General features: G+C 39.1%; 1 protein-coding gene across 2 annotated transcripts in view; it reads left to right on the top strand.

Annotated features, from left to right (window-relative positions):
- The window catches only part of prkar2aa (protein kinase, cAMP-dependent, regulatory, type II, alpha A), a 39572-nt gene that overhangs the window by 23776 nt on the left and 1529 nt on the right, over positions 1-14267 (top strand). For both annotated transcript variants that reach the window (XM_067525850.1, XM_067525849.1), the window contains exons 3-10: positions 3639-3674; positions 8043-8179; positions 8777-8883; positions 11349-11490; positions 12080-12181; positions 12301-12375; positions 12567-12632; positions 13175-13313. In XM_067525850.1, coding sequence (XP_067381951.1) covers positions 3639-3674; positions 8043-8179; positions 8777-8883; positions 11349-11490; positions 12080-12181; positions 12301-12375; positions 12567-12632; positions 13175-13313 — 804 coding nt within the window. The remainder of the gene's footprint in view (positions 1-3638; positions 3675-8042; positions 8180-8776; positions 8884-11348; positions 11491-12079; positions 12182-12300; positions 12376-12566; positions 12633-13174; positions 13314-14267) is intronic.

Raw genomic sequence — 14267 nt, 5'->3', positions numbered from 1 at the left:
TCCTTTTCGGTCATTGTTACCATCACCAGTTCATGTACTATTGGTATGATATAGCGTGTGTGTGTGCATGCACATGTGTGCGCACCAACAGTAACAAAACTTAGAAGGAAAAGAGCTCTGTAACACTGTAGAGGTCTAACACCCTACAGGGAACCTTTTAATATATGCAACAGGAACTGTAGTTGTGTAACAGTTTATTATTCATCTATGATAGAATAGAGCACTGGATTTGACTGGTTAATGAGAAATAAAATTAAATCTTTATCTGCCAAGGAGTTTAGCAGGTGTTTGGAATACATGGATTTGGAATGACATGATTAGTGTTGAATGGTATTAAGTGTGATCTCCGAGGAAAGTGGCGTTAAACTCTGTCTCTTATGGTGACCAGGGGAAAGTGGTGTGAGTGTGTATGTGAGTTTTCTCCAGGCTCTCTGGGATGATCTTCATAGTCTAGATCTAATGGGCTTTGACGGGACGGTAATACTGTAGCAATGGACACTGTGTGTGTGTGTGTGGCAACAGTGAACTACTATGTCTATGCTAACTAGTACCTAGTAACAGCTGAGCGTTAGAAAACAGGTGTTTAGGAGGACCCTGACCTCACCTTCTGAGAGCGTAAATGAACACCGTTATACAGAGACCAGGTCTGGATGTCTCTATAAAAACACAAATGCTGCACAAGGCAAGAAACCATTTCCACAGAAGACCTTGACTATATTGCACTAGATTGCACAACTCTTAGATTACTAGATTACATATTCTTTTACACAGTCCCACATAACACAGCATTTCTTGACTTACCACTTTATTAGTGATTCATATAATATCCAAACTTGTCCTGTATGATACTGACCTCTGTTAGGTGCACTGTATCCTAATTATGACCAAAAATTTATTTGATTAGAATTGATTAGAGTTGCTGTGCAGAAATTTCCAGGATTTCTTTTTCTTGCATTTGGTTTAATGTCGAAGTAGTTAAAGCCAGGTTCTGTATTATTATTAATGGGCAAAAATTATTGCTGAAGTATGGAATAACTGCCAACAGATAAAAGCTTAAACTATTGTATTTGCTTAATATCTGTAAAAACACTAAACATATTTGCAGTGTTTGCTTTTACATACAAAGACCCTACAACCCTCATTGTTTTATTAGTCCTTGGCCCCGTTTGATGTCGTGTCTGGGAGAATGGAAAGCAGTTGGAATGGTAATTTGTCCTCCTGGGGCTCAGCTGGGCAAAGGTTTCAAAGCTGGACTCATGCCACATAGGGCAACACCAGCAACTAAACAAAGCAGTTGCTTTGCATTAACCTGAATAGAACTGGGGGAACTTCCCTTATATGCCATTTCAATGTAAGGGTGTGCACATTTAACCCTAAACATAACATAACAATGAACATTCAGCTTGTACATTTACATTTAGACATTTGCCAGACGCTTTTGTGCAAAGCAACACACAATTGAGGTACAAGCCAAAAAAAAATCAAAGTCAGGGACAAAAACACCAAAGCAAAGTCCTATCAGAAGAAGTGTGTCCGTTTCATGAGATGCAAGTGCAAGAAAGGGCAGAAAGGAAGTTTAAAAAAAAAAAAGGAACATGCAGAAGAGTTCTGTTTTCTGCAGTTTTTTGAATATTGGGAGTGAGGTTGCTGGGCATGAGTTTTGCTTGGTGTCTTCTGTACAGTGCTAGGACCACCAGATGGTGTCCATTGGCATAACGCAGTGGATGGGAGGGATTGTAGACTTGAATGAGGGAGTTGAAGTAAGCAGGAGCTGTTGTGTTGACCATCCTGTATTCAAGAGACAGAGTTTGGAGCCTGATGCAGGCAGCTACCAGAAGCCAGTGTAGAGATCTGAAGAGTGGTGTGATCTGTGGATGAGTCCTTTTTGGTTTATTAAAAATGAGGCGTGCTGCCACATTTTTATGATGTTGAGGGCAAATCTGCATGCGCTAAATACTGAGGAGGTGTGGTCCGTAAAGCTCAGTTGGGCTTCGATGATGACCACCAGATTTCTGGCCTAATTAGTGGGGACAGTCACTGCAGATCCCGTGTTGATCCTGATGTTGTGTTATGTTGAAGGTCTGGCTGAAAATTTAAGAACTTCGGTCTTGGAGTAGTTGAGCTTAAGATGTCTTTCTCTCATCTAAGCAGAGATGTCAGAGAGATGGGCAGAAATGCCTGATGAGACAGTGGAGTCATCCGGTGGAAAGGAAAGGAAGAGCTGTTTGTCAGCAGCACAGCAGTGATAGCAAAAGCCATATGCGTGGATGATAGAACTCAGGGATGTAGTATAAATGGGGAAAAAGAAGAGGACCACGAACTGAGTCCTATGCCACACTGGCAGAGAGACTATGATAGTTAGAAACATGCCCCTGCCAGGATACCTTGAAGGTTCGTCCAGATAAGTAAGACCAAAGCCAGGCTAGAGCTGATCCAGAGATGGCCAAGTCAAGAGAGTGCAGACAAGAGGATCTGATGGTTCACGTTGTCAATGAATGAATGTGTTTTTTTTTTTTGTTTTTTTTTCTCTCACCACTTATTTCTTATTTATTTTATAATCAGCATATTGGCTTTTCTAACAAAGGGTAATAAGCACAAAGTGACACTGTGATGATATTTGGAATAAAATGAACACATTTATTAGCACAATGTTTTTATTCTGTGCATGCCAAAGGTGGAATTTGCAGTGATCCTTTAAGAAAAACATTTATATTATAGTTACAGGTTCTGACTAAATGCCATTTTAAGAGCAATAATGAGCAGGGCTCAATAATGGTAGCGTTTTATGCAGGTGCATCATGCATTTGGCAATATTTTACTTTAATTTAACTGAATATCAAAGCTAAAACACATCAAAGATGTCCTAATAGTGTCCCAGGAACATTAAGTGCCCCAAAGCATCTGTTAATTTAAATAGTACGTAGCAGCAGTTACGCCAGGTAACACTGGAAGCAGACCCCTGCTTCTCAAATCAAAACGTAAACAAGTGCAAGCATCGTATTTATTGGTTAGTGATGAACACACGAACTAGAATTTGTTGACTAGGAAATAACTAATGAAGATGGGTCAACATTTGTGCTTTTGCTCAGATAACCACATTTTTTTATGTAGTGGGAACTGTCATTGTCCCTCAAATTGTTTTGTTTCTCATTAATGTTTTACTCATACTTTAAACTTAAATTTTACTTTAAACAAGTATCAAAGACGTCTTTTATTAGGTTATATCTGTTTGACTTTAGGCTTACTGTTCAATTTGCAGTCCTAAAAAAAATTATACTATTTTCTTTTTAAGAGAGAGGTGGGTAGGGGAGGTGTGTGTGTGTGTGTGTGTGTGTGTGTGATGCTTCAGGCTGTAGCTGCCGCTAACAGTAGCATTTATGTGTATAAAGACTCTGTTAACTTTGTCATACTGAAAACTTTATCCTTTTTTAATGAATTTATCTCTTAGCTAACATTTTTATTCTCCGTTACACCTGTTTTTTCCTTATTTCTTCATGTCAGACTATGATATAATCTTTAAAAGTGTACCAGTTTTTGTACAGTGTATTGACCTGATGCCCATTTCAAGGCAATCACAAAATCATATTGAAAAAGCAATGATGTTAACCTCTCTCTCTCTCCTCTCTCTCTTTCTCTAGCTCCACCACCCAGCAGATTCAACAGGAGAGTGTCAGGTAAGACATTAAGACGTGTGTGTTTGACGTCATGTCCTTTAAGTGTAATCCACACTGGGGACAACATTACATACATCACAGCCTAAGTGGCTCACCCACAGCTTGTGTGCGTGTTATTGTGGGTGTCATGCATGTGAAACTGTGTCAAGGCTAAGTGGAAGACGTACTGACTCGTGTCTGTCTCTGTGTATTTGCGTATGTATTTAAAACCCAGTGTTACGAAGCGCCACTGCAGTATATTTTGGGTTTTGTGTCTGCGTTGTCTCCGTTTCTGTTTTGGCGCCTGTGATCGTCTGATGTGTCTACTGTGCTTATGTTTTCTCACGCTTGGTTGTACCCGTCTAGTGTTTACATTTGAGTAATTGAATGTCGTCAGCCGTCACAGAGCGCTGCACTTTGATTATGTCCTAGGTGTGTAAGCTGATGTTTATCTTTACCGCACTTCTGCTGTTACTGTTGACTTGGCTGTTTATACAGCAGCATCGTAAAGATTGGTTTTAGAGTATGTGCTGTTAATTTGTTAACATGCAGTTCTGATGTGGGAAGAAGAGTTTCAAAGTTAGTTTTTTTTGTTTGTTTTTTGGGCAAATGTGTATTAGAAGAATACTTTCCCTTTTTTTTTACTTGTGTTGACAAGATTTCAAGATTGTTGAACAAGATTGTTTTCTGAGAGTAGGAAAAACCTCTGTATGTGCTACACTCTGGAGTATTTTTCTTTTCCAAACACCTGTTACACTGGGCATAACAATGCTGCCTGTGGGTTCAGGAAGTTAATTTTTAGAATAGATGGGTTAATGTAAAGTTGTGACACTAGATATCAGTGTTGGACAATTTTTAGCCAACTGGTAAATATTATAGTATCCCGTACTTGTTTGGATGTTGTTTGTGACCTTTGGGATTTCTTTGATTTTGGTCACTCTGACACAGAACACAATTTGGTGAGTTGCTGCTATTGTCGTCTCTTCTTATCACTTCCAGGTAAAGCTTGAGTCTGTTTAAAGTCTAGGAGTATAGGCAGCTTTTTTTTTTTTTTTTTTTTTTTTTTTTTTTTTTTTTTTTTTTTTTTTTTTTTTTTTGTATTAATTTTTTGGATAGACTTCTGATATATAGAGTTTTTTGATAGTGAGAAAAAAATTAACTGCCTGATAAGGTTGTGTGGAACCACAAATTTGGCACTGCTTTTGCATTTTAAAAAGAAATACTTTAGAAAAATGTTCAGGCAGCTTTTTTCAATGTAGAAGTATTTGACTTTTAGACGAGAAATTTGAAGACTGGATCTCTATGTTTGTTGTAATATAGAAGTACAAAAAGACATACACTATAGTGAGGGAGAATTAAATCAGTAATTTCCTACATAATAACATTGGCCACAATTATCTATTTTGTTTATTTGTTTGTTTATTTTTGACACATTTACACGTTAGATTGGAAACTGACCCATTTAACTGAACTGGGCTTGTAAACAGAACACAGACTCTCAAACAGCTTGTTTGTTGATGGGTATTTTGGTATCCTGTCATCCTGCCAAAAGTTGGATCGAGGCTATGGCAGCATGGGGGAAACTAAAAAAAATCATATTCCAGCAACTTGATCTAGTCATGGTAGATGTGCCTTCCCGGACTGATGAAGTTGTGTTCATAGAAGAAGAACACCCTCAAAGTTGAATATCTGTGCATCATACTGAAAACCCATGAATGATTTTTGCTTTTACTTCTAAGCAACTCACATTAATATTGACTGATCATTTAACACTTCAGAAGACACACTGCTCCAAACATGATTGGTAGGAATGCTGAGATAAGACTCATATTCTCTCATTCTCTCTCTCTCTGTCTCTCTCTTGCTCTCTCTAGCTCTCTCTCCCTCGCTCTCGTTCTCTCTCTCGCTCTCGTTCTCTCTCTCGCTCTCTCTCTCTCGCGCGCTCTCTCTCTCACATACATGTATGCATGCATACATACCACAGTGTGAGTGAGTGTATGTAAGTGCCATGTGAGAAGTGCTTTACATAGAGCTGGATAAAACTGGGATATGTAGACGTTTAGCAAGGACTGTCAATATTGTACCCACTATGGTAAAAGGTGTCTCTGTTTGTGTATACTTTCCTTACCTTTTGGCTTCCTCGGCATCCTGCAGTTATGATGTCCTTGCTTCCTTCTCCTCCAGGCCATTGCCACATTTTCTGTTATACAATATTTTCCTCTCTGCTTTGGGCCTCTGCTTGTGTAACCGTTTACCTTTTTTTGTATTTTGGGAACTGTATGTGTGTATGTGCAGAAAGATTTACCTGAAATGTATGGCTTTGTGTGTTTTTGTATGTGCTTGTCTGTTTGCATGTGTTCAAAACGAGAGGTGTAAAGAAACACAAAATTTAGGCCTCTTCACACTGTTTGCATTTTTTTGTCTACTTTTTGTCCAGAAATGTTTTAACTGTCGTGTTCCACCATATTAAATTGATTTTCTGATATGGATATATTTTGTATGGAAACAAATATTTTTGTTACTGCTGCTATTAGTAGTTTAGTGTCGAATTGTTGATCCCATAGCTTTGCCTGACTCAAGTGCAGTAACTGTGAAAAGATGTTACACCATATAAATGCTGTCATAAGTAGTGAATGTCAGCCTGTCCTTTAGACAGTAAACACAGTGAACATTTTGTTGTACTTGTAAATTAACAAGGTTGTTACTAGTGGAACTATGTGCAATCTGTTAGCTGGCTTGTGGTCATGGTTGTTACCGTTCTTTTTCTTCTGTATCTGTCTTGCAAATGAAGGAAAAGACTTCTTTCCACTTCCTTTCCACTCTTCATCCTCTTCAACATCCTCCTCACTTCACTCTTACTAATCTTTGCTACTTCCTGCTCCACACCAGTCACCTCTTCCACTTTTTGTTCACTTTAATTTTCCTCATTCATCAACACTTTAAAGTTCCATCTTCCCATCACACTCCTGGCACCTGTCAGTACATTTTCATCCTTATCTTTAATCACCCTATTTTGCTGCACATCCTTTTCATCTCTATCTCCTTGTCTCGACAACCTGTACAAATCCACCTCTCCCTCCTTAGTGTTCAACCTAGCATACAAGTCCTCTTATGGTCTTTGTTTGGCCTTTTCCACCTCTACCTTCACATTAAGCTGCAACTCCCTGTAGTCCTGTCTACTCTCTTCAGTCCCCTCAGTGTCCCACTTCTTCTTAGCTAACCTCTTTCTCTGTATACACTCCTGAACTTCCTTGTTCCACCACCAAGTCTCCTTGTCCGCTTTCCTCTTTCCAGATAACACACAGAGTACCCTCCTACCTGTCTCCCTGATCACATTAGCAGTACTTGTCCAGTCATCTGAAAGCATCTCCTTTCCACCCATAGTCTGTCTCAGTTCCTCCCTGAAAACTACACAACATTCTTCCTTTTTCAACTTCCACCATTTCGTCCTCTGATCTGCCTTAGTCCTCTTCATCTTCCTCACCACCAGAGTCATTGTACACGCCACCATCCTGTGTTGACTGGGACACTCTCCCCGAGCAATACTTTGCAGTCACTGATTTCTTTCAGCTTACAACATTGACATAAGATGTAGTTTACCTGAGTGCTTCTACCTCCGCTCTTATACGTCACCCTATGTTCCTGCCTCTTCTGGAAGAAAGTGTTCACTACAGCCATTTCCATCCTCTTTGCAAAGTCTACCACCATCTGTCCTTCTGTGTTCCTGTCCTGAAGACCAAACCTGCCCATCACATTCTCATCACCTCTGTTTCCTTCACCAACAGGAACCATTGAAATCATCACCAGTCACCACTCTCTCACCTCTGGGGATGCTCGTCATCACTTCATCTAACTCACTTCAGAATTTCTCCTTCTCTCCTAACTCACATCCTAACTGTAGTGAATAACCACTAAGAACATTGAACATCACTCCTTCAATTTCCAGCTTCAGACTCATCAACCTGTCTGATACTCTTTTCATCTCTAGAATATTCCTAAAAAAACTCCTCTTTCAGGATAACTCCTACTCAGTTTCTCTTCCTATCTGACCCATGGTAAAACGACTTAAACCCTGCTCCTAAGGTTCAAGCTTTGCTACCTTTCCACTAGGTCTCCTGGATACACAGTTTATTCACTTTCCTTCTCTGCATCATGTCAACCATGTCTAGCCTTCCCTGTCATAGTCCCAACATTCAAAGTCCCTACTGTCAGTCCTACAGTCTTGGCTTTCCTCTTCTCTTTCTGCCTATGAACACACCTTCCTCATCTTCTTCTTTGTTACTGGTACTTTTATAAATACTTCGTTACCTGCATTATTTGACCATTGCAGTATAATCACAAAGGACATGTTATTGCTGTGTGTGTAAAGTGAGGTTATATGTCTCCTAGTTTGTGCAGAAGCGTTCAACCCAGATGATGACGATGAAGACACAGAACCAAGAGTTGTTCACCCAAAAACAGACGAACAGCGCTGCAGACTGCAGGAGGCATGTCGAGACATCCTACTCTTCAAAACACTAGATCAGGTAAATAAAACTTATAAACACACATGATCACACACAGGAAGGCATATAACAATGCAGAAAGTTTCTTATTTGTGAGCTGAATATAAAAACAGCCCCAGTGTTCATTAACAATTCACTTATACATGTAACCTGTATGAATTTTTATTTATTTATTTGTTTGTTGAGATGACTAACTGAGTACAGGAGTTTGCGTTGTGGTCATTAAGTGTATGACATGACTTTACTCTTCCATGTCTGGCCATCAATAGGGTGTCTTGCCTGTTCTAAAGGCATTTTTTAAATCATTTGTCTCTGCGACATTGTTATATCGGATTTCTCTGTGTATGCTCTGGCTGAAAAGACATGGTTAAATATAAATTGTACACTGTAAAACCTATTTCTGTTTCTATTGTTAATTGTTCAGTTGGTGTCTACAGTATAAATAGGACTTTATGATGGACTTAAACCTAAGAGACAGCAATACAGTCATGGATAGTGTTTCTTGTAAAACATAAAGAACGTCATAATTAGTCACATTTTGTCTTGTGGATGGTACGTTGAGCTGCTTGTTGAAATTCTCATCTGTTCCTGATTTCCTTCCTCATGCTTCCTATCTAGGAGCAGTTCTCACAGGTGCTGGACGCCATGTTTGAGTTACTGGTTCAGCCCCAGGAGCACGTCATCGACCAGGGAGACGATGGAGACAATTTCTACGTTATAGAGAGGTAGGAGGCAGGCACCCTGTTGTCAATAACACTGGGTCAATTTCTTTGTTCAGATACATGAGGCTAAAGATGATGACACCTGTTTGCATATGTGAGGGTTTGAATTTATTGTATAAAAAGAAGCTTCTTTACATACACAGGAGTGAAAACCATTAAAAACAACTGAGCATTTAAGGCAGTTTAATCACAAATGACCACACAGCGGAATCTCATGATGTTAACAAAAACTAAGATGTTTCTCAAAGGGGGGTTATAATTACATGGGTGTTGTATTTAAATGTTGCGAATAATAAAGTAGGTCATTAAAATCCTTGTGGACAGTTTGCTGGCCTCATAGTAGGGGTTAGGTGTCATTAGACTGTTTATGATTATTGGTGGTGTGTATGTGTGATACTGTACAGATGTACAAAGGTGTGTGTTTTTCCTCTCATATTGGTAAGATAAAGTGCTGCTGTGTACAAAGGCCTTTTGAAAATGATTGTTTCCTGGGCTGGAAAAGCAGTGTTGCAAGTTGCAGACCGAGTTAAATGATTCTGCTTATTCTAATCTGTAACACAGATGTGTTTTTGACTTTATGCGTATAAATATGCATCAAGCTGCAGTTGATACCATATTTGGGTCTTTGCAGTGTAAAATGAACTGGTAGAGGAAGGCTCGGTGGATTGTCTTGTTGAAGCCCGTTCTTAAGTTGCATATTTTAGTTCTAACATAGTAAATTCTAGCAGGTTTTAATGGCTGCTGCCAAAGGGACTAAGGTCTCACCAATGTTTGGCTGGTGGTCATATATACATATCATAGTCATATATTACTCTAGTTTCTGTTCTGTTGATATGACACGTATTAGTTTAGCCGAGCAGTTTATTTCCACTTGTGTGCTAACTTTCCATCTGCAACATACATGCAGATGGAGCAACATACATGCAGATGGAGCACACATAGCGTATTCCCTGACATGAAACAAGACCGTTAAGAGCCATATGCCTGCCTGATCATACACTATGCTGGAGTTTTTCCCTGGCTTGTAAAAAGCATAGGTGGGTACTGATGTCACCAGCAGGGTGGGGTGTGACCATGGACACAAAGATAAAGGGATAAACATCAATAGAAAAAGAAAAGCAGGAAAGAAAACAGGACCCAATAAGACATTGTTTAAGTGTTTCCACTTATGTCATTGAACTCAGATGCCATTTATGAATGCATGTTCCCATTTATGTTGGAATTCCTGTATTGTTAAGGCTAGCCACTGCCTCTGCTGAGATGAATCTTGACAATTTGGAGATTTCAATTGAGAATGAAAGTAAAGCTGTACGCTTTAAATATATAACAGGCCTGGGTGCCACAATATAATAAAGCACACTCTTCTGAATGACTTAAAACCAGCAGCATGAGGGGCTAAATATACAGTGGCATGTTTTGCTGCAGTATTCTGTTCATTTGAATATACAATTAATGTTGTTGTCATTACTTTGAAAATGAAAAGTCACTTGATCTTGCAGTAGTCTGTTTGTTACAGATTTAATGCTTGCATTTTTATAAAAAGCTGAATTATCTTGGGTGTTTACCCATCACTGAGAAGCTTGGCCCCCAAGACAGATTTATTTTGTAGATAGTGAGATGTTCCAACTTCTCTCACAAGAAGTTAAAAAAAACCTTTTGCTCAGGGGTCAAATTGGCAAAGAAAATCCTTATTGTTTTCACATCCTGTCAGTGCAGGAATTAAAATACATTTATTTTCAGGCTACAGTGGCACACTTTCAAGTACACCAATCATATTATCTTTTTTTTAGTTCTATTCCTCTTGGATCAAGCAAATTTGTTATGTAAAAGATATCTAGGACCTAGTGTTCACATCTCTTGGATAAAGAGAATAAGCACATAGATCGTCTTGTTTAACTGCATTCAGCCAGTCAATGACACAAGTGATCATCATCCCCATCGTCATGCTAATCCAGTGATACTGAATTAATACTCCAGTAACAAGGGTCTAAGCCCCACTACACAGCCAGTGGGAGGACTGGCTCTCTAAAATGACTAGTTAATCCTGGCGAGCAACAGCCCTGCAAATTACCTTCACTAGGTTTAATCCTTGTACAGTACAGACAGAGAAGGGGAGGTGGAGTCAGGGCTGCTAGTCTGTCAGCATCATGTAAACCATAACAAACGTGTTAGTTCTTTACATGCAAATATGTAATATTGTTAAGTAAATTTGCCATCACTTTTATATACGCAAGTGAAGGACTTGCACATGAATAGGCTATAGATAATCTCAAGTATTTGTTTATTCAAACTATTCAGTAGCTTAAAGAACAACATACCAATATTCTCTTTTAAATAAATAAGTTACTCTAGTTTATTTTCTATTTTTCCTTTTTGGATTTAATTCTTGCTTCTTCTATGCTGCTGTTAATTATTTTTCCTTTTTATCTCCCCCCCCCCCCCAATTCCCAATCTCTCTAAATCTCCAGGGGTGTGTATGACATAGTGGTATCAGGAAAATGTGTGGGTCAGTATGACAATAAGGGCAGCTTCGGGGAGCTGGCACTAATGTACAACACGCCACGTGCCGCCACCATCATTGCCACCCAGGAGGGGGCACTGTGGGGACTGGTAAGAATGTTAAATCTCTCTCGCTCTCTCTCTCTCTTTCACTCTTTCACACAAACACACACACATGAACACCAAAACCAGACAGTTAAACGTGTGACACTCTGCTGCTACTCTTCAAATAATGGGTTTATAGAAATCCCAGGCTATCTTCTTGTGCCAGTCCCAAGTCTGAATAAATGCAGAGGGTTGTGTCAAGAAGGGCATCAGACATAAAACACATGCCAACTAAAAATGAAACATGACTACCGAAACATTACTACCACATTTTCTAATGTTCTGTTTTTTTTAATTTCCATCTGTGAGTTTCACCTTTTTCAATTCACAGAAGCTTAATTTTAAACTCCACTTTTCTCTAGTGGTCTCTTAACGACCATAGTGTCAGAAGGTTGGGTACAGTTAGGTCCCCAAATACATTTACATTGAGCTGTGATGCTCAGGCCTGTTAACAATGAAACCCTGTTATATGTGAATGGAGCAAGGGTTCTGCTCAAACGTTGTATGCTTTTGCTGCTGCAGCTCCTCCCTGTGGCCAACAAGAGGATGACCAGCAGCAGTCACTGTTTTAGGGTGTTGTGACTTTTTTTCCTAGGACCGAGCCACATTTCGTAGACTCATTGTGAAGAACAATGCCAAGAAGAGGAGGACGTACGAGTGTTTCATTGAGTCTGTGCCCTTACTCAAATCACTTGAGGTGAGTCAATTGTTGTTAAATAAATATTCTCAGTGGCTTTAAGTGAAACTCTTTACCCCCACAATTTTGTCATTGTTTATGTCAGCCCACCTGTATTTCTCCCTATTTTCTCTGTCCAGCCAACAGAGAGGATGAAGATAGTGGATGTATTAGGAGCAAAGCAGTTCTCAGATGGTGAACGCATCATTACACAGGTACCACATGAATAAATCTTATGTATATTCACGTGTACACTGCCAAGAAAACGTTTGGATTCAGTTGTGTTTCCAAACTTTCCTTGTCAATGTACATAACACAAACATTGCTATTTATTAGGGTTAGCCATTTATATACAATACATATTTTTCCGTGTAATTATAACTTGTGATGTTATGTTTCTCCTCAGGGAGACAAGGCTGACTGCTTCTACATTGTAGAATCTGGGGAGGTCAAGATCATGATGAAGAGTAAAGTAAGATGCTTCTGCTTGCCTTCCTCAATTTCTTTCATTGCACCAGTGTTAATTCAAGGATTTAACTGTAGAGGTAAATTTATTGAACAGTACAACCCACATAGGAGATTGTAATTTTCCCCTTCAGTTCTACTCTACATTTTTCTATTGTTTCAGATGAAAATAAGACCTAGTAAGTTAACAGAATGCCAAATCATATAGATGGAAGGCAGGGTATAGTTCTTCTCAGAGGCTGTTGGATATTCTAAAAGTGTATTTAAAATATGCATGAATATAATAGCAGATTTATGTTTTGTTTTTTTGTTTTTTTTCACGTAGTAGCTGTGCAGCACATTTTGAAAATGACAACCCACACAATACATTAAAAACCACCCGAGCACAAAAGTGTTACTTGCCTAGCAACAGCGGAAATAACAAGTGTCCGCTCAGATGCAGAGTGCTTCTCGCAGAGAAAGAATTAGGTGCTCAGTGGTTCCTAACCTTTAAATCTGCCCCGTGCTTTGTTCCACTTTTCTCTCCTGTCCTCTTCCCCGTCTCTGCAGACGAAGGCAGGCCACGCAGACAATGCAGAGGTGGAGATAACACGCTGTAGCAGGGGTCAGTACTTTGGGGAGCTGGCCTTGGTCACTAACAAGCCCCGGGCCGCCTCAGCCTACGCAGTGGGTGATGTCAAGTGTTTGGGTAAGAAAAACAGACTTTGATATACTCATTTAAGCTGTCTGTTAGCACTGATGCTAATGCCAGTGTCAGGAAATGCAATAGTGGAATTTGATTATAGTATTCTTTCAACTCTACCAACATACTTAAACCACTTAGTCCTACAACAATGCCTATATTATTTTTGCTTGTAGGAAATAATGACAAGCAGTTTGTCATGACATATCAAGAGCCATTTGAGTATTGATGAATTCACGATTTGTCTCTTGATCTCATTTGTCATGACCTCGTATTTTTGCTAATTGAAGGCTCTACTGTAATTATTTCCCTTTTAAAGTGGGTGCACTCTTTAAGGCCCCACTGTAGATAAGCCGCTCTTCACTTTTGAAAAAAAAAACGCAGGATTTGTAGCAGCTGGTTATGTTTCTCTGTCACCTTCTGTCTCTGCTGTGTAATCTGCGTATGCTTTTATAGCTCTAATAGAACAGCTTTTATTTGTTTATTCACACAGGTTGCTATTTTTTTCATGGTAAATGTAGTGTAATTTAGTCTTGTGCCTTTTACTATCTCATTTTCTCCCCTTCAGTATTAACTACCTATACAGTCTACCTGTATGCTTTTCAGTATATTATTTGCTTAAAGTAGTAACAGTACAGGAACAAAAACAGTTTTCAGTTTGTTTGCAGGGAACTACATCACTCAACTGTACTGCAGCAACACACTGCCTGTTGTACTTTATTATTTTTCCTGTCGTGTTGAATCTGTAAATAAAAATAAGGGTTCCCTGTGAACCTGTTAGAACAATTTGACCATGCAGTATCTAAAAGTGTGTAAGCAGAAAGTAAACCTAAAACATGTTAGAGATAATTCAAAGGTTTGTTTCAGTTTCGATACTAAGAGGAAAAGCAGAATGTATGGATTGGGGTGTCGATGTACAGAAAACTAAATGCTTTTATAGTTTAATGTGTCTTTAGTCCA

This window comes from Channa argus, chromosome 13 (assembly GCF_033026475.1).
Source record: "Channa argus isolate prfri chromosome 13, Channa argus male v1.0, whole genome shotgun sequence".
Lineage (NCBI taxonomy): Eukaryota > Metazoa > Chordata > Actinopteri > Anabantiformes > Channidae > Channa > Channa argus.
This window is presented reverse-complemented; position numbering and strand designations above follow the sequence as displayed.